This window comes from Engystomops pustulosus, chromosome 2, assembly GCF_040894005.1.
Source record: "Engystomops pustulosus chromosome 2, aEngPut4.maternal, whole genome shotgun sequence".
In the NCBI taxonomy this organism is placed as follows: domain Eukaryota; kingdom Metazoa; phylum Chordata; class Amphibia; order Anura; family Leptodactylidae; genus Engystomops; species Engystomops pustulosus.
In genome coordinates, this window is record NC_092412.1 from 83098008 (window position 1) to 83118521 (window position 20514).

At 40.3% G+C, this 20514-nt stretch overlaps 1 protein-coding gene across 3 annotated transcripts in view; it reads right to left on the reverse strand.

Moving 5' to 3' along the window:
• Positions 1–484: 484 nt before the first annotated feature.
• The window catches only part of RBM26 (RNA binding motif protein 26), a 32881-nt gene continuing 12851 nt past the window's right edge, over positions 485–20514 (reverse strand). Inside the window, exons 12-25 of one of the 3 annotated variants that reach the window (XR_011853124.1) lie at positions 19252–19411; positions 15748–15915; positions 14794–14925; positions 14376–14447; positions 14041–14163; positions 13694–13768; positions 13112–13279; positions 12609–12713; positions 10893–11087; positions 9492–9578; positions 7779–7892; positions 5400–6294; positions 3840–3895; positions 485–2609 (exon numbers count right to left, since the gene is read on the reverse strand). Coding sequence is in view for 1 of the 3 variants with exons in the window: in XM_072135408.1 (XP_071991509.1) it covers positions 6205–6294; positions 7779–7892; positions 9492–9578; positions 10893–11087; positions 12609–12713; positions 13112–13279; positions 13694–13768; positions 14041–14163; positions 14376–14447; positions 14794–14925; positions 15748–15915; positions 19252–19411 (1489 nt within the window). In the remaining 2 variants the exon portion in view is untranslated. Of the gene's footprint in view, positions 6295–7778; positions 7893–9491; positions 9579–10892; positions 11088–12608; positions 12714–13111; positions 13280–13693; positions 13769–14040; positions 14164–14375; positions 14448–14793; positions 14926–15747; positions 15916–19251; positions 19412–20514 lie in introns of all 3 variants that reach the window. The other 2 variants (XR_011853123.1, XM_072135408.1) reach the window with 2 other exon arrangements.

Here is a 20514-nt window from a genome sequence, read left to right on the forward strand (position 1 = left end):
TTTGCACCAGTATAAGTCTGGGAGTAGATATGTTTGGGGGGCGATCGCAGGGGAGAAACCTGGCAGGCAAGTTAAATGTGCGTGTTACACTTGGGTGTCAATTGTTAGTAGCAGTCTTTGATGATGCTGGGCCGGTATCACAGCGCTAAGAGGTTAAAGGACATCTAACATCAATTTACCTGTACATTGGGCATACTCACTACAAAGCTTCTGGTAGTAACAAGTTTCATTGTTATCCCCATCATGAGAATTGGGGTCTAGCTCTCATTAAGTTTTAAAGCAGCAGGTCCAGCATGTGGCCTGCCACTCCACTAAACACTAGGGGAGCATCAGAATTGCCCACCATCGTGATAATCTGTCTCCGACAGCTATACAGCTACAGCTAACTTTTGCAGCTCAATTTTTTTATTTTTTTTGGGGGGGTGCAATTTGGCACTTCACTTCTTTGTTTTAGAACTTGTGAGGGAAAAAAAGAAAATACACATTGAGAAAGAAAATAAACTTTATTTGGTTAGAAAAAAAATGTAAAAAGCAACAAACAAAAAAAGTTAAATTATAACAGACATCCTAAGTTTTCACCTTTGGTACCACAATTATTTATATGTGGTTAACAATATTTATTTGATTTGACCGGGTACCTGGTAGAATATGTTGTGCGAATTGGTGGAGGAAGTTTCATTACATTCCATACAACAAGTGTATATCCACAAAATTAAATAGTCAGTAATGCCATTTTTTTCAAGGAGGTCAATGAGATCACCAAAATGTTTGATAATATAGCATTGTTTCCTAATATGACAAATGTAAAAAGTGATGTTCAATGTGATGAGAAATACACCAATAATGACACATCTTAGAAGGTAGTATCTCAGACTTACATTTATAATCAAGCAGTGCTTTTGTCACGTTTGGCAATTGGAACATGTGGGAATTTACCATTAAGGTCATTAAAGCAAACATAGGAGACTTAAAGGGGTTTCCCATCTAAGCAAGATGATCATGTCCACAGGAAAGTGCCTAACTTCCTGATCATTGGGAGTTTCAGTGATGAAAGGTAAGGTACTTGGCTATCTCTGTCAGCTCCATAGAGCCAGCCCGTGTATGCACAATGGGGTACATAAGAACCCCATTCTCGTGATCTGTGACGGTCCCATCACTGAGACCCTCATCGATCAAGAAGTTAGGTCCTCCCTATCCTGTGGATAGTGCCTAACTTGCTTACATGGGACAACCCCTTTAAGGGGAATGACCTTTTATAACTTAATGAAACTGCATAACCTATATAATATACTGCAAGTGTTCATAAATAAAAAAGCTCCCATGCCATAGGGGGGTAAATACAAGATACATCACTATTGCAGATGCAATAAGTACAAACAACTGTCCAATATGAACAGATATACATGTGTAGCAGTCTAAAAGACTTAGGCACAACTTTAGTTGAGACTATTCAACCGCCACCCAAACCCATATGTAGGATTTTCCCGAAACAGATTATACGATTACGTGTTCGAAAGGGATCCTAGATTCATTACTTTTGGGCAGTTGCACCATATGCTTTCTACATCTACAGCAAGTCAATAAGTGCTTATTTCCTACACTTACATGTTGCAGTTAGAGTAAGTTTTCTATGTGAATAGCAGTTTGCAGGATTGTCATCCTCTCATATTGTTCCCATTACTGTTGGTAGGACATGTACTGCTTACACAAGGGCTTATGCCATCAGTAAATTATCATTTATATTAAAAGAGGCAAACAACATATGAGCTATGTAGGACCACTCCAATGCAAATTTGTCAGGCAAATGAACATCTGATTGATAGGATCAGGAACTGTTTAAAGGGCATGTGTCATATTTAATCCAGATTGTAAAATATCTCCTTTTCTAAATGTAATTTTCTGATTGTAGAATTTTCTTCCATTTTTGGTCATGATTATGAAGACGTCAAACCAGGGCTTTATTTCTGTTAACAACAGTGTTACCCTTTAATGCAGCGCTGGGACTATACACTAAAGTCACGGTCTAAGAGTCTTCTAGGGGAGGGGAAATAGATGAAAAAAAAGGTCTTTTTTTGGTAACTTTTTAAAATTCCCTTTAAAATTGTCTGGAAGAGGCTGGCAAGACTGTTCTTCAAACCAGCAAAGAGTCCGCTCTTGTAATCATCTTTTCAATTCATAAAAATGTGTGAACTGAATACATATCAGCCTTTACTTAAAATTCACCATGATGCCATGTTGTCACCCACTTTTGCTATAGAAATCATTGGTTTTATGTGTGCTCCAGTGATTTATAGTGTGCGTGTGTATAGTTACATTCCCTGCATGAAGAACATGGTTTCAAGTATTTTTATATATATTTATACCTCAATTCAGCCATTTTTGGGTGTTCTAAAAAGTAGATCGACTTACACTAGAGTTTTAGCTAAAGTTGTCTATTATTATATGTAAGAAAGTTCACGTCAATTGTTCTTACATTGAAAACTGTGGGAAAATATAATCTATATTTGGCCATTTTGCATGTGACATTTGCAAAAATAACTGTTAGAACACAGAGAAAATCCACTGTTTAATAGTGAAAATGTGTCTACTGCCCAAACAGAAGGATCAACCTGCAAGAGACAAATATGTCATGAATTAACATTGCACATATTTTCTTGTTTCCATGTATGCAACAGGTCGGTGATTAGTAACACACAAGACATTTAGGAAATATTTATTAAATACTTATAGCCCCTGCGTGTGCTATAGCTTCACAGACTGTTACACCATATCAACCTGCCATCACAGAACTCCCGAAGGAGGCCATGGATTACAAATATAAGAAGCCACACCACAGCCACGGTGCTGGGAAGATTTACTTTAAAAACAGATTTGCTGCTTTAGCGTTAGGTCTACATGTCGAGGACCAGACAAACCAAGGCCAAAACCACTGGCTCGGTTTACATCATCCTTTAAGCTTCCATTAAGCTGCAAACCTGTTACCACCCGATTTGTCCCATTTCCATTGTTGCCGTGCAGCACACATCCTAACATTAGATATATATTAAGTGGACTCCTGAACTGGCGCAGACACTTTATAAATACATTAGCAGTTAAAGTACATAAAGTACAAGCAGTTTGCACATTTTTTTATAGTCAGACAGAAAACTGGTGCAAACACTTTAATAAATGTGGGCCAATACGCTGTTCATGATTACAGGCAGGGAAGTTTAAGGATACGAAGACTATTTCCTTTCCTCTATGACATTTCATCTGTCAATATAAACAGATTAGCAATCTGTATAAAAGTCCATCCTTTCCTCCATTAAATAATAGGAAGCAAAATATTTTGTTGCATTTTCTAGACACGCTGGACAGGCAACATATCTGCTATCCGAGTGTCAAAACTACTGATAAAAAATATTTCAAGGAATTGTAACAAGTTTGCATATTATCCTTGACCCAATATAGGGGATTAAAGCTGATTGATGAGAGTCTGACTGCTGGGGTCCTATTCTGGGGTCCAATTCTGGGGTCCAATTCTGGGGTCCAATTCTGGGGATTGTGAATTTTGCCGAGCATAGTGCTTTGCCATCTCTGCACTCCCAATCACTGTCTTTGAGAGTAACATGCAAATTAAACCCCTATCCCAATGAATGTGGGGGCAGAGGGTAGGGTAGTCCCCTACCTCCACTCTTTACTGAGCACAGGAATCGGATTCTCGCATTACTGGGCGTCCGTTCTTGTGATCAGTGGGGCACACGGCAGTCAGACTCTCACCTCGGCAGCTTGGGGATAACTTGCTAACTCGGTACAACACTTAGTAATATCTAGCAGACATAAGTTCAACTATACTTTACCTGTTTCCAGATGGGCCTTGCAGAAGACCATATTCTAAAATCTTTATACACAGTACCTACAAGTAGAAAGAGTGTTTAGAGGTTAAAACAAATTAGTTCTTTATGAATTATCCAGTTTCTAATGATCTAAAAGGCATCTGACTACATATTAATCTTAGTAGCTCTTTGGCACATGGAAACAATAGCAGCAAAGCCAGCAATGAAGTAAACGTCCATCAGCCGGTCATTAGAGGTCAATAGTGCACAAATAAACATAATCAGATTTCTTGTGCATACGAGACATACATATCAAGGCACAATTTTAAGGTTATGTCCACAGCAGATAACAGGCCGCAGCAAAACTTTTTTTTGCAGTAGAATTCATCATTTACACGTCATAAGGCAAAATCCAAAATAAACAAAACGGATCATAAAGGGACATGCTAGGAACTTTGTGATGTAAAAAGGATAAGTAGCAAAAAAAAAAATCGACATTATACGTATGTGATTTTTGCCAAATCTTGCAGCCATGTCAAATGCTGCAGATTTTTCAATCTACAGCATATGCCTCCTTTGTGAACATCCCACTAACGTAAAGGAAATCTACAATTAAAATCAAGCATGGATAAACCAGGGGTGCTTATTCATAGATACAGGCACAGGATAAAATTATGCTAATGAGCCAGAGAAGCTCTGGTGGGTGCACCCAGAGCCCCTCAGTGCTACAGATTCACAGGCTGTTTCAATGAGCAGAACACGTCTCACCCAAACACTGCTCTCTCACTTTGCCTGTGTAATATAGAAGCAGCAGGAAGTGCAGGGGGAGGGGAGATATGCTCTGCTCATTGTAACAGCCTGCGAAAAAACATCACCAAGGGGCATTATAAACACCCCCTGGAGTGTCTTGGGCTCATTAGCATATTTTTAAAATTTTTTAGAAGGATGTCATGGATAACAAATACAATACAATTGTATACAGATTACCATAGTCCTAGAGCCTGGATCTATGAGCAAGCGCCCCTGGTTTATCATGATAAATTTATTCTGAAAAGAGGAGGTCAAACACCAAGCCTGACATTGCTTTGGCTAAGTTACAGAAAATAACAGACATTTCTCTAAAATAAAATATCACTGAGGAGTATGAAGTGTATTACTAGAAAGTATATGAAGTGCCCTGCACAAGGCTGGTATACTTGTGGGGTGAGTTGGGAGGTGATGGACTCCCTCTATGATCAGTACCAATCTAATGCTGTGGTAGGTCCGTGAAAAGAAAGATTTCGGAGACTGGCCTCTGCACATTGTAGGACACAGGTACCCTTCTCCTCGCTGTAATCTTTTTGTTTTATGGAGAAGGGACTTCTCAGATCATATATCAGTACGATGTACTGTTTATTGCACTAAAGAAAATCTATTTTGTTTTTCCTCCTTGATCACATAAACCGAGGTTTCTTGGGATCAGTGAAAATCAATTCCCCCCAGAAGCAACTAAAAAGTACCACATTACGGGGCCAGAAGTTTTCAAAACATTTCCACAAAACACTAATTTGATATAAAGGTATCAGATAAATACGTGTTACTCACCAACAGTTGTCTCCATCTAGTCAGGTAGACGCGCTTCTCCGAGCAGCCACTAAATCACAATGTCCAATCAACATACTTTCCATATCAGAAAATGTTGCACATGAAACTTTAGAGGTTTAATTCAGCATAACAGCATAAAATCTCCACAGGTAAACCATTGGAATGGTTTGGTTTTTTTTTTTCTTTTTTTTGGTTCAATATTTTTTTTCTTTTTTTTTTTCTGTCAGTTTAATTTGTCAACAGATTTTCATTATTATTTTGTTGTCTTTCTTAGACCATTCCACTTTATTTTTTTTTCCACATACTGAAGTCACATGGACTTATTCGCAAAGCATTTGTACAATGTTATTAAAATCCAATACGTAAATTACGTACACAAAATGAGCTGAACAAAAAGGCTACTACATAGTAAAGCCTACACTATGCATGTATGTATACATAACAACTGAGATTTCCTTTGTAGCATTCATCTACTTGTTTCAGAGAACATTCAACGATTTTAAAGCAAATTTTTTTTTTGGGGGGGAGATGAGCTTAACTTGCATTTCACAAGTTCCTTAAATAAAAAGAATAAACCAAATTGTACACCCAGCAGAGTGTATGTAATAAAACCATTGCATATGTGTGTATGATATTGCATTGTGCAATCATTTACTGAAATGTGACAACTATAGAAGGCTGGCTGCTCAAACCAATTGTCCAACATATCTTTTCACACAGAAAAAAACATCCCCTGGAATAGTGCTGCAGTTCAACTAAACATCAGTCCAAATAAGGAGAGCTCAATCCCGCAGGCAAAAAGAAATCATCTCCTCCATGAACGAGACTCATTGTCCTCTTCCTCCTCATCATCGTCCTGCAGCAAAGAGTCATCCACAGCTGTCTCCTCTGGAAACTGGAGCAAAAATATGGAACATAACGATATATATTCAACTCAAGGTGAAAGATTCAGCAAAAACATATGCGGTAAAACGAGTAGACAAACTTTCTAAAAATGTAAACATTTGTTAATAAAATGTTGAAAAGTTTTTCTCTAACCATCTTAGTCTTTTGCTGTGATAGGTTTGAAATTTAGAAACAAGCAAATAAAATTCAATTCTCAATATGAACTCTAATGGTAAAAGTGGAACTAAATGTGCATCAACATTTTATAAATGAATAGTGCAGATGAGAGAAAAAACTCTCCAAGGGGTCCGGCTGTTTATTGTCTCATGGTGCACAATACCAAAGTACAAGTGTAACGTTTCAGCTCCTCAATGGAGCCATTTGCTGGCGAAGGAGCTGAAACGTTGTACTTGTACTTTGTATTCTGCACCATGAGAGAACAAACAGCTTAAATGACTTGGGAGTGTTTCTTCTATGTGTCTTTCTGAATTTGAACAAGGCTTTAGTGCACCCACCTTGCACCCACTTGATCCTCCATTTTCATTGTGCTGCTCCACCCTGCTCTATTTAGAGCAGATGATGAGAGTAAACTTTATAATTTACTTTCTTAAAGAAATGTGCTCATGTGTCTTTCCCTTGACTTTCTTCCTTAAGCAGTTTGTGTAAATCATTTTTCTGCCATATACACTTAACGACTGAGGGATAAAAGGAAACTGACAAGGCATCTAATAACTTCACTCCTTACAGACCACCAATGCAAAGTCTAATCTCTTTCGGTAGAGAAAAAGAAGTTATGTATTTGCCGTCTGTTGTTGAAGCTGTACGCATGCAGCCCACTACAGGAGAAAAACCGCCCAGAGAAGCCGCTTCACTTAAAGAAAATCCATCATAATAAACCAGGGCCTGTGGAATTTTTCTTATATTTGTTATCCATGGCCTTCTTGCTTCTAATACCAACTTTTAAATTTATGCCAATGAGCCAGAAGGGCTCTGGGGACACTTCCAGAGACCCTCAGTGCTCTGACTTCAATGGCTGTTACAGTGTGCAAGGAACAACCTACATTAGGCAGAGGGACAGGGCCTGGTTTGTCATTATGGGTTTTGGTTGTAGATTTCCGTTACTGAAGTATATTGCAAATTATTGTTATCTATACTATTCATTTCTGAAATAAAATAAACATTATCTTCCATATACTTTCAATTACTTTTTTAAGTGACCAGCCCGTTTGGGACTCTATTTGTTTTTCTTCCCTTGAAACCTTCCAAAAGCCCCAAAATTTAGCTTTTTCTGTAATCATGGCCATTTTGTTAAATGATACGAGTAAAAAGAAAAAATTCATTAGCCCTTTTTTGGACAGAAGTTGATGAAAAACATGCAATTGTGAACACTAATTTAAAGCATTTAAGTGTCATGTAAACACCAGAATAACTAACTACCATTCTGAAGACACCAAAAATTTGTTGAAATGGACATTGAAAGGTATCACAACTTACCTCTTCCTCTTCTGGTTCTACCTCTTCCACTTCTGTGCTACTTGGATTGGCTACCGGTTTACTCCAAGCTAATTTTAAGTCCTGCCCTTTGAAATGAGCTCCATGGATGGCAGCCTACATCAACATGCGTACAAGTAAATAGAAATTAATAAGCAAGTCAAGATCCTCAGTAACTCAGATTTCAGAGTTTGCTGCAGTATTTTATCACATTTCTATGAACATGGGTATGGGGGCAGCGGGTAGCCAGAACAGATTAATACTGCACTTATATGTAATAAAACACTACTTGTGCTTCCTCTTGTGAGAAGCAGCAGCACTGTGACCTGCCGGAGCTGAAAGACAAATAACCTCTGAAGAGCAGCCTGGGTAATTGAAAACTGAAAAGAGCCGTATTAAAATACTCAAATCTTGCTCGGTGCCAGCTGCACAAAGTGGCTGCTTAGGAAATTGTATGCTCAAATTAAAGTAACATGAAGCGACATAAATCAGGGTTAGCAACATACCCAAATAACCGGGGCAGTCACCCAAGATTTATGGCACAATCCTAAAGTACAGCATAATGTGAAATGGAGAAACAATTACATGTTCAACAGCAGCTGACCATGAATTGTGTGATATTGAAGTCCTGCGGTATAAATTTTAAATCTGTACATAGAAATTTATGATATATTTAAAGGCCTTTTTACCAGGCGGCTCAAGTCTGCAGCTCCCAGGCTCATCACAAGATCAGACAGGGAAAACTTTAAAGACACCGTTTTAACTCTTTTTGCATCCATAAGATGGTCAGCTTCTGGATCCAGACACATAATATGTTAAATTTATTTAGACATCTTATTCTTGTCATATCTGTGACAAGAAAACATGATAAAATGTCACAAACTCGCCCAAATAAAAAAAGCAATGCGAATCCCCCACATAAGATATGCCGATACTGGCCGACTGATGCCAGATGGATGCTCTTATGACTTAAAGGGAACCTGTCAGCTAAAAAAAAAAAAAAAAAAAAAGCTTTACATACTAATGAAAAACTGTCCCTAGTCCTCTTCCATTAATGCCACTGTCAAAATCATTGAGGTAGCAGAACATGGCACTGTGGCACTTAGCAGTCCAATCGCTGGCCATATCTTGCAGTGGTTGGGCGAATTCATAAGGGGGCCATCCAGGCACTCCCCTCTCATCTGTTTCTCCGCCCCTTCCATTCTGCAGTCACCACCCCCTGGACAACCCCCTTATGAATATACCGGACTGCTGCAACATATGGCCGTCGACTGGACTGCTAAGTGTCACAGTGTGGCAGCGCTTATCGTTACGTTCTGCTACCTCAATGATTTTGACAGTGGAATTAATGGAAGGGGCTAGGGACAGTTGTTTTTTTATTAGTATGTTGAGCTAGTTCTGTTTAGTTAGCCGACAGATGTCCTTTAAGGTGAATTGAGCCCTAAAGTTATATTTGATTTGCACACCAGTATCCTTGTCCTGTATACAAAGCAAAAATAAGGCTTGGACATAAGGTGCACAGAACCTTAAAGTGGGTGACTTTTTTTGGCACTTAAGTCCATGGAGCGATGGCCCTTCTTATTATCTATACACACACACATCTGGATATGTTGAGCCAAAATAATGGTAGGTAGGCACCCATCAAAAAATTAATGTTTACAGGATGCAGTGTTCAAGGGGTTATGACCGTAATAATGGTGCAGATAGTAAACTTACAGCCTCTGCTTCCGCTCTGGTTTTGAAGGAGATTATTGCACGGAGAGAAGAGTCATCTATCTGACAGTCGTCAATTTCGCCAAATTGCTGTAAATAAAACAAACACGAATTGTTAAAATCACTCCCACAGTCTACAGTAAATTCTATCACTTATGTTTTCCCAATACTTTCACAGCACTGGGAATTACAGAACTAAGTCTGATCTATTATAATGTACATGAAGAACCGGGTGGGTATGTTCCCTGATCATATGCAAAATCATGATCAGGGAACAAATAAATATCATTCTGGGCCACTTTCTTTTTATAGAGGGGTGGGTGTAATCTGGGGTCTCTTACTGTAATATGACAATGTCAATAAATGACATCTTAAGTGTTGGTGATCTTCTCCCCCGAAAACTAACAGCCCCCTATATATAAACTCCAGGTACAAGAAAGTTTAATTTCTGTAATATGCCTGTGCCAATTGCTCTGGAAAAATCTAAAACCTCAAAAGTTACTTGCAAGGCCCAAATATGGACTAGGGGCAATTATTCTAATCATTTCTATATGCCCTAATTGTGGTATAATCCAGGTTTACTCTATGGATACAGCGAGATTAATGTGCATCCTTCAGTCTTTAGCGCAACCTGCTGGTCAAAAAAAATATTGCAATATTTTTCCTAATCTATATATTGAAAAGGGAGTTTACAAGCTCCCATATTCCATATCCCATAATTAAAGGCAGTATTGTTCAGCTTTATAAGATATCTAGACATTGCTTTCTTGTTTCCACAGAAGATACTTAGAATTTTTTTTTTTTTATCTTTACGGAAATAAGATTCAAGGTGCACTGGGGTTGGGGCTATGCATGACGGTGCTTCCACTTTCTCCTTTATACATCTTTTATGCAAGTTTACCAGTACACCTGGCTCAATCTCTGGGGAATAGAGAAGCTAATTGCATAAAAGATGAAGAATGGTGAGAATTTTCATTAAAATTATGGCTTTCTGAGAAGCAAGAAATATACGGAAAGCTTATAATGTGCCCCGCACAATACTGTTTTCCTTGTTGGTAGATTTGGGAACTTGAAGACTCCATTTGAAGGGTCTGCCCACAGAATAGGGGTCAACTTGTTCTTTGGTGGGGGTCTCTGATTGGACCCAGAGAACGGGGGTCTGTTGTAACCGCAAAAGTATAAGGCAGCCAGTTATACATGTGCGTTTCTGCTCCATTCAGTGTCTATGGAACTGAGAGATAGTTGAGTACGGCTCTCGGCCATCTCTGCCAGCACTACAGAGGTGAATAGTGTAGCAGTGAATCATGCCCCCCCCCCTACCCCACTGCTCAGCAAGCAAAACCCCAAAACGTGTTACAAAAACATAGCGATTACTTAAATGAAATATATTTTACTTCTACTTACTGCAAAGTGAGGGAGAAGATCTTCTCTATCACCTTCACTAAATCCAAAGATCTCAAGAGCTTTAGGGCGGTGGTCTACAACAGCATGCATGGGAACACCACGACCCCTGCCTCTTCCACGTGACATTCCTCTTCCTCTTATGTGTGTCCCTCTTCCTCTTCCTCGTCCGGAAGATAGAATACCACGCTTTGCAGCCTGCAATGATAACCAATACATTTATTACTAATTAGTATATTTATTTACTGGAAGAGGTTGATGATTGTTATCTGCAGGATGATTACATCAAGCTAGGCAGGTGGAAAAATATATATCCTCTTCCCAGAAAAATCTAGGTCTGAGAAGGCATATACCGTATATACTCGTGTATAAGCCGAGTTTTTCAGCACAAAAATGTGCTCACTTCGGCTTATACACGAGTCAATTAAAAAAAAAAATTTTAATACTCACCCTCCGGTGCCGGATCCACCGGCGGCGGCTCCCGAAGTTCAGCACATTAAATAAACTTAGTTCTCACCTTCCGGCGATACTCGTTGGTGGCTCTCGATCCCTGGCAGCGTCTTCTGTCTTCTTTTGCCGGCGGAGTCGCGTCCATGCGATCTCCCCGCCGGCGCTTACTATTATGCGGCAGTGTGACGTCATCAGCGGCGACACCGCCGCATCATAGTGAGCGCCGCCGGGGAGATCGCATGGACGCGCCTCCGCCAGCAAGAGAAGACAGAAGACGCTGCCGGGGATCGGGGGCGAGTATCGCCGGAAGGTGAGAATTAAGTGTATTTTTTTTTAAATGTGCTCAACATACATGAGGGGGGGGGGGGGGCAGGCTGGCTGTAGACATGAGGGGGGGGGGGGCAGGCTAGCTGTAGACATGAGGGAGGGGGGGGGGTCAGGCAGGCTGTAGACATGAGGGAGGGGGGGGGCAGGCTGGCTGTAGACATGAGGGAGGGGGGGGGGCAGGCTGGCTGTAGACATGAGGGAGGGGGGGGGGCAGGCTGGCTGTAGACATGAGGGAGGGGGGGGGGCAGGCTGGCTGTAGACATGAGGGAGGGGGGGGGGCAGGCTGGCTGTAGACATGAGGGAGGGGGGGGGGCAGGCTGGCTGTAGACATGAGGGGGGGGGGGGGCAGGCTGGCTGTAGACATGAGGGAGGGGGGGGGGCAGGCTGGCTGTAGACATGAGGGAGGGGGGGGGGCAGGCTGGCTGTAGACATGAGGGAGGGGGGGCAGGCTGGCTGTAGACATGAGGGAGGGGGGGCAGGCTGGCTGTAGACATGAGGGAGGGGGGGCAGGCTGGCTGTAGACATGAGGGAGGGGGGGCAGGCTGGCTGTAGACATGAGGGAGGGGGGGCAGGCTGGCTGTAGACATGAGGGAGGGGGGGGAAGGCTGGCTGTAGACATGAGGGAGGGGGGGGGCAGGCTGGCTGTAGACATGAGGGAGGGGGGGCAGGCTGGCTGTAGACATGAGGGAGGGGGGGGCAGGCTGGCTGTAGACATGAGGGGGGGGCAGGCTGGCTGTAGACATGAGGCTGCATACCACTTGGGGCTGGCTGTATACTACACCCTCGGCTTATACTTGAGTCAATAGGTTTTCCCAGTTTTTGGTGGTAAAATTAGGGGTCTCGGCTTATACTCGGGTCGGCTTATACTCAATTATATACGGTAGTTAAAAATGAGCACCAATAATAGTAAAATGTTTCTTTCCAGGCTTCAGAGAAATGTACCTCCAGTTGTAGCTCAGTATATTTCCGCCTTAACTCTGCTACTTCTTCTCCTGCCTGAAGCTTCTTGTACAAGTCAAGCTCTGTGTCAAGTAGTTCCTTCTGCATCTGTAATGAATAAATAAAATAGTTTAGATAAAGTATAAGAAGCCCAAAAGCGCCTGCCCTCAGGAAGTCACAGGCCAACAACCCATTTACCTGCCGCTCCTCTATAGTTCAATGCGGTGGACTGTTCAACAGATACTGCATTACAGTCATAAATGCCCTGCCAATAAACCCATAATGCCATGTTTATGGTAACCCTGATGTATTTAATGTAATTCATAAACAGTCCAGGGTATTTGTTCCTTTTTAGCTATGGACATCATCCAAACCAAGATGACTCAATGAGGAAATGCATTGGAAGTTGGAGCCCATATGATATGATGCCGCCTCAAAGTCTTTGCAAAACCAGTATCCTAATCTAGCACCTAAAAAGTAGTCACAAATGTCAGAGCCCACAGTACCTGAGCTTTACTTCTATTAGTCTTCAAAACATTCCCGGAAGAAGAGACGGCCTTCAGCTCATCTCTTAGTTTGGTAATACTGTTGGTCAGGATGTCCAGTGTTTTCAGAATTTCTGCTTTGTCTTCTGCCTTCATGCTCTTGTTCTTCTCCAGCTTTGTTATAAGCATCTGCAATAATACCAACGTTTTAGCTAGATGAGAGGGAATGCCATAAAATTTTACACATGACACCTATATCAAAAGTTCTTTGGTGTCCAGATTTCTACTGCTCAGTTAACTCTACATACAAGGCCACGTCCATTCTTTTTACATGTCTAGCGTAAACACACCAGGAAAGCTGAACATGCCCATAGCTGTAAGCTGTCAGTATACCTCGCACACAGTGGGACACAAGAAAAAGTGTAGCAAACTTAACCATTTACCATGTATAGTTTAGCAGAGGCCATAGTAGCCTATGGGACGGATATTACTGCATGGCATCCATTCCCAATTAATCAAAATCTATTTGACTGTATTGCACCAATAAAGGAGAATTTATACAAATTTAAAAAATTATCCTGATACAAGCCTCAAACCTCTTACCTTCTGTGTTTCTATGTGTTTTTCTAAAATCTCCTGCTTCTTCTTCCTTACATCCTGTTGAAGTTTTAGTGCTTCCTATTTTAAAAATGCAAAGGGTTTCCATCAGATATTTGCACAAAAAAAAAAAAAAAAAAAAAAAATACATATATTGTATAGGTATCCCACAAACACACTTATCAAAATAATAATCACGTACTGTGGATTCCAAATCAATTCCGAAATTGGCACGGAACACGAATTTGCCCAAAAATAAAGGCTACTGCTTGGACAACTTAAGTATATGAAAGTAATCAGGTTTAGCAGATGTTATTGTTGTGTGCATAGATACCTAAATGGTGAATGCTCACCTGTTTCTTTTTCTGTGCCTCAGTGCTGTCCACTGAAGTAGAATAAGTTACAGATTTTTGGATGGCTTTTAAAGCTTGTGGGTTGTAAACAGTCTTTGTAAGCCCTGTAGAGGTGGACAATACCTACCAAGAAAAAGGAAACATTAAAATATCATAATTTATCCAATCTGGTTTCATTACTGCTATAAAGCACAGATATATCTATACTTTCAAACAATCAAACAATGTTTCCAGTGCTACACTCTTAAGGCTGGGATTTGTTTCCAGCCGCAGCAGGGATGTGATCTGTCCCTCAAAAACAAGTTGAAAATTGCTCACATAACATGCTTACTCACCTTTTCTGTGGTGGTAGAAGTGTGTTTTGGTGGAAAACCCAATCTCTCCTTTATTGGTACTTTTGGGACAGTCTGGGGGGAAAAAAAGGAACTAAATGACAACGCTTATGCTATATAGTAACTAATGTTAGTAACTATATAGTTACAGCTAGCAACTATCTATTAGAAGCATGGATGACCTGGGCCAAGCAGGAAAGACAAGGTGAGGCAGAGCAGTGCCTTAAGTGCATGATCATATTTTACACTATTTTTTTTAGTAACACAGGACATGGAATACTGTAGGTAGGTACAGTATAAAGGTCAGAGTGTAGTAGTTCCCTTTCAGTATACCTCTATAATACACACACATAATCTGGGTTTGCTTTATCTTAAGTTACAGAAGATTAGGAGAACAATTATCTATATATTTTCAAAATACCTGTATTGTTTCTGTATTCGCACTCTGTGCCTCGGCCAGCTCCATGTTACTAGAGGGAACTGGACCCAGACGTTCTTTGACAGATTGCTTGATAACTGGTAAACTTGGAGGCTGAACATTAAGCTGACCAACCTAAAGAGGAGTAAAGCAGAAATATTTTAAATATGTGTAACAAATGGGAAATAAGCTTTTCTCGCTACCTTTTTGGTGTTAGAGATTCTATATATTGACTAATCAATTTGGCCAAAAGTGAGGCTTCCTGCAAACCAAAATATTTACAAATTTACAAATTGGGTAAAAATTACAGCCCAACTCCTGCACATTGTAGATGTAGGTTTTGTTTCTAAGACAGAGCAGGAGCTATTCTTAACACATGACAGGATGAGAGATGAAGGTCAGGGTCATTTCTGTCTTTCTTCCTTAAGGAACTGTGGTAGTAGTCACACAGAAGCCTGCTATAGCAGTGACACACAGCAAAGGGGGATCTGCAAGGACTCTCACACCCAAGTACTCCCAAGTCCAGCTACAATCCTGGAAAAGAAATACATTTTTTCCACAGTCCTGGTTACCAACACCACACAGAAAGGTATGGTTAAACAGATCTTCAGAACTGCTACCTAATGTGGTCTGGAGCTGCAGATTTTTTTAACAACCAATACCAAGGCACAGGAATAGTGTTATACTTCACCAGAAATAGGGCCACGTAGAAACCTTTGCTTCTCTCTGTCTACACAAATTGTCCCTATGAAGAGCTATGTAACATTATATAAAATAGTGTTGTGACTTGTACCACTTATCTCACACTGGCATACTATGGTACTCTTCTCTTATTCAGAAGCTGCCTTGTGTTGCTATATCATGACATTGTCATTTAGTGTAGCTGTAGAGTAGGTGCTTTTCAAACATGTGTTGCATCATGAAGAATTGGGTCAAAAAGTTAGCATTTTTTTCTACCTTTGGAACATTTGGAGCTTGTGTTTGCTGAGCAGTTCCCTCTCTGTGCCAATACATTTTGATAAACCGGTTATTCAGAACGGCTTCTGTGCTTGAGATTGCTTTCCTTGCTTCAGCATGGCTTGCAAATTGAATTAAAGCCCCTTCTGGATCTCCTTCATAAGCAACCTGTAAATAAAACAGTAGTAGTAAGAAGCAGAAAACACTACTATTAAGAGTCATTTGTACAGCACCCATTGGCGGTGGGGAGTCTCGATGAGTTGTAGGGCCCAACACTAGTTTACTGTAACAGATTTATCACTTTGATAGGTGAAGTGCAAGTCCCACTTTAGGGCTTCTTTAAAGAGGACCTGTCACCCAGGTCACCCAGCAAGCAGCTCCTAGTGCTTAAACAAACACGGCAGTGTTAGAGTGATAGCGTTACTGAAAACCTCCCCAATCCCGATCCCTCATGAATACATCGGACCGCTTGGCGAGCGGTCTGGCATTTACACTGTACTCCGCCGCAGAGGTTTCCGGTAACGCCATCACCAACACTGCGGCATTTGTTTAAGCACTAGAAGCGGCTTGCTTTAGTAAGCAGCTCCTTGTGCCCAATTTATGGGTGACTGGTTCTCTTTAAGTTGGTGTAAACTATGGTCCACAATATGGCGCACCATCAATTTTCTTTTTTGCGCACACAATATTTTTCTCCTGATCACAACATAGAAGCAATGCCCCTTAGTCAGAAAAGTGCCTAAACAAGCCATTTTAGACCATTGTATTGGTAGGAGGAGATTAAGGCAAAGGTTCAAATTTACAGTAAAGATCTACTTACAGCACTTAAACATATGTGCAGAACAGGAGTAGTCCCCTAGGATTACAATGGGAACCGGTCACCAGATTTGCACTAATAAACCTAATGAGAGGTTTGAATTCATTTTGTGCAATGGGATTAACTATTGCACACTTTTTTTCAAATGCATACTTCCTATCCACAGAAAATAACCTTTGTAATCCTACGAGACTCACTGTGTGAATAGGCCCACTCCTCCAGCTTCTCCATCATTGCTCCCTCCTTTTGGCAGAGGCTGGCGTCAGCCAAAAGGGAGGAAGGAATGTTATAGAATATTTTGGCTGCAAATGGAGGTTCATGTGATCTTTATCTGACCATGAGCAACCGCTCTGCCAGGACTTAGTATTCATGAACATAAGATTAAAGTCCTGGCAGGGAGATTGTTCATGGACAGATAGAGATCATAGGACCCTCCATCAGCAGCCATTTTATAGGCAGGTGGCTTCAACTTGAATATAAATATTGCCTAATATCCTACCACACATTACAAAAAAACATGACAGAAAAGTGGCCAACTTGAAGGGCAATCTGTCATGCAGTCCTCTCTACAGGCAGTATGTTATAGAGCAGATAGGGCATGTTATTCATTTATATCCCTGCTTTCCCTTTGCTTAGGAGTGGAGTAAGAAATCCATCCAAGGATGTTTGTCAATTCCTAATAAGAGCATATTTTGATTAAAAAGACAACAAAGGACTAGAGGAAGCACTAAAAGTTCAAAAATATCCCCTTCCTCACCACAATTAAAACTTATGACCTAACAAAATATACATGTGGACCAAATTGTTGGTCACAGAAGTAACTTGAATCTGACAAAATTGAAATAAATAAAATTTCTATGCAAAAAGGAACAAATGTAGGTTAGACAATGCTTTTCAACCATGCTACAATAGAATTAAAAAAAATACAACCGGCCTGGACAGAAATGATGGTTCCCTTTACTTAATATTTTGTTGTTCATACTTTTCAGACATATTACTGCAAATAAAACGATTTCTGGCAATGAGACTTCTGCACCTCTCAGCAGGTATTTTGGACGACTACTTGTCTGGGGCGTGAAGGGTGCCTTTCCCAGATGACATGTTTCAGCTCCTTCCAAAGATGCTCAATAAGATTTAAGTCAGAGCTCATAGAAGGCCATTTGAGAATTGTCCAATCTTTTCCTCTTAGTTGTGAGCTTGCAAAAAAATGGGTCACAAAATTATAATAACATCTGAAACAGTAAATCAAATTTGAACAGATAGAAAGACAGATGTTATAGGGAAAATGTGAAATTTATTTATTAAATGTCAAACATTGAGATTAAAAACACTTAAAAATCCCATGTTCTGTTTTCACTAGCCATGGGATTTTTATCTGTTTTTAATCTCTATGTTTGACATTTAATAAATAAATTTCACATTTTCCCTATAACATCTGTCTTTCTATCTGTTCAAATTTGATCTTTTATTCTTAGACATTCTTGGGCGTTTTTAGCTGTGGGTTTAGGGTCATTTTTCAAGACTCGACCTGCGACTGTGACCAAGCTTTCTGAGACTGGGCAGCACATTTCTCTCCTTTTATGGTCTTCAGATTTCACTGTGGCTGATGCAGCAAAGCAGCCCCAGAACATAACAGAGGCTCCTCCATGCTTCACAATAGGGACAGTGGTCTTTCAAGATGGGCTTCATTTTCAGTGTGTGAACATAGAGCTGATGTGCCTTGCCAAAAAATTTGATTTTAGTCTCATCTATCCGTAGGACATTCTCCCAGTAGCTTTGTGGCTTGTCAATATATACTTTTGCAAATTCAAGTCTTTTTTATGATTTGCTTTCAGCAATGGTGTTCTCCTTGGTCGACTGCCATTAACTCCACTTTAGCTCAAACCCGACGTGCAATCTGACAATGAAGTTCCTTGAGCATGAAGTTCACCTTTAATCTCTTAAAGGTAGAAGTCATTCTGGGCACTTTTGTTACTATTTGTGTCTTTGGTTTGTCATCAATTGTCTTCCTTCGGCCAAATCCAGGAAGTTAGGCTGCAGTGCCATAGATCTTAAATTTCAGAATAATATGTGCAACTGTTGTCATATGAACATCAATCTGCTTGGAGAAGGCCTACATGCTTGTCTACAATGGTTTTCTAAGCTCCTGAGACAACTCTTTCCATGTTCACCATGTCACCAAACAGCACAGTGAGAAGCTGCACAACTATACACAGGCCACTAACTGATTACAAGTTTGTAGACATCTGTCATGCTAACTGGACACACAGGGATTTAACATGTCCTATTGCTCACATTTTTGTCAGGGGAATCATCATTTCTGTCCAGGCCTGTTTCACATGATTCATTTATTGAAGCATGGTTGAATAGCAATGTCTGCCTTTCATTTTTTTATTTTCAGAGAAATTTTTTTACTTTTGTCAGTTTCAAATTATTTTTGTGACCATTCCGTGTTTTTATTTCATTAAACAAGTGGTACCAACAATTTGTCCACGTGTGTAGGTGGGGTGGGACTGACCACTAGAATGGTTGTCCTATGAATCCTTCCTGCTGTTAATACAGCAGTGTGAAATAACCAAGCCCATTCTCAAACAAAGCACCATCCCTACATAGGGATATAACCTGTTCTTGTGACTAATTAGGATTGTACACACACAACTATAAAAGAGTAGGATGCAAAACAAAAATACCTGCAGATTCACCAATGTCCCAAATTTACTGAAATGTTCATTCAGTTTACTGATGTTATTGTGCTCCGGAGGAATCCTCCTCAATTCTAGCTTTGTATTCTCATTTCCAAATATCACTTTCTTCTGGAAGCCAGGGGCATTCATTCTGTTGAAATTTGGCCTGTGAAAAGCATAAGACTGGTTAACAACGTGCAAGTCAATAGCAAGTCCAGAACAATCTTTACTGACAGCACATGTGTGCATTTAAAAAATTTACTATGTTTTACTGAGTTTTTTTTTATATTTTTATTGTCAATGTATTGGGAGAAAATCCCGCCAGCAAAAAAAATAAATAATTAAATCTATCTTGGAAATAATGGGATATCCCCTCAGAACAACCTTCCGTTGTAAGACAAGAAAAGCCATCAACATATCAGAAAGGATGACAGCTGCAAGTCCTGGACTGGTACAATTTAAGTTTGGGTACATTCACACAAATGGCTGGGCAAGCATACATAAGACCCCTGGAGAGAAAGAGGGATGAGCACCTCCCCTCTCCATAGAGCAGTGCAATGCAGCCGCTGTAAAACAGCAAAGTATAGGACATGTCCTATATTTCGCTGTGTACATCCATGGTGAGGTGAGACAACTGTTGCTCACTGCACAGTGACTGGGTGCCACACTACATACAGCGGAAATGTATACAGGCGACCCCAGGTTACGTACAGAATAGGGTGCGTAAGTGTGTTCTTAAGTTGAATTTGTATGTAAGTCGGAACTGTATATTTTATCATTGTAGTCAGACAATTTTTTTTTTTTTGCCCCAGTGACAATTGGAGTTTCAAATTTTTTTGCTGTAATGGGACCAAGGATAATTCATAAAGCTTCATTACAGACACCTTACAGCTGATCATTGCAGTCTGGGACTATCATAACATCCAGAGAGCTTCACCAGAGGTCACAGTGGGCAGAGGGGTACGTCTGTAACTATAGGTTGTCTGTAAGTCAGGTGTCCTTAAGTAGGGGACCACCTGTATATATATTTAAAAGTCAATAACTGGTGCATTACATCCATCCAGGGAGTATTCACAGGAGCATAAAAAAATTGCTATACTGAAACATAAGGAGGGGCTAACAGCAACCTGTAGGTTTTAAGGAAAATATTCTTCATTAGAATACGAAGAATACCCTCAACTCATTGAACTTTAACATACATAACAGACCACTTATTTAGAGGATATCTGCAGCACTGAAGTATGTTTGTATACTTTTTAATAAAAGGCA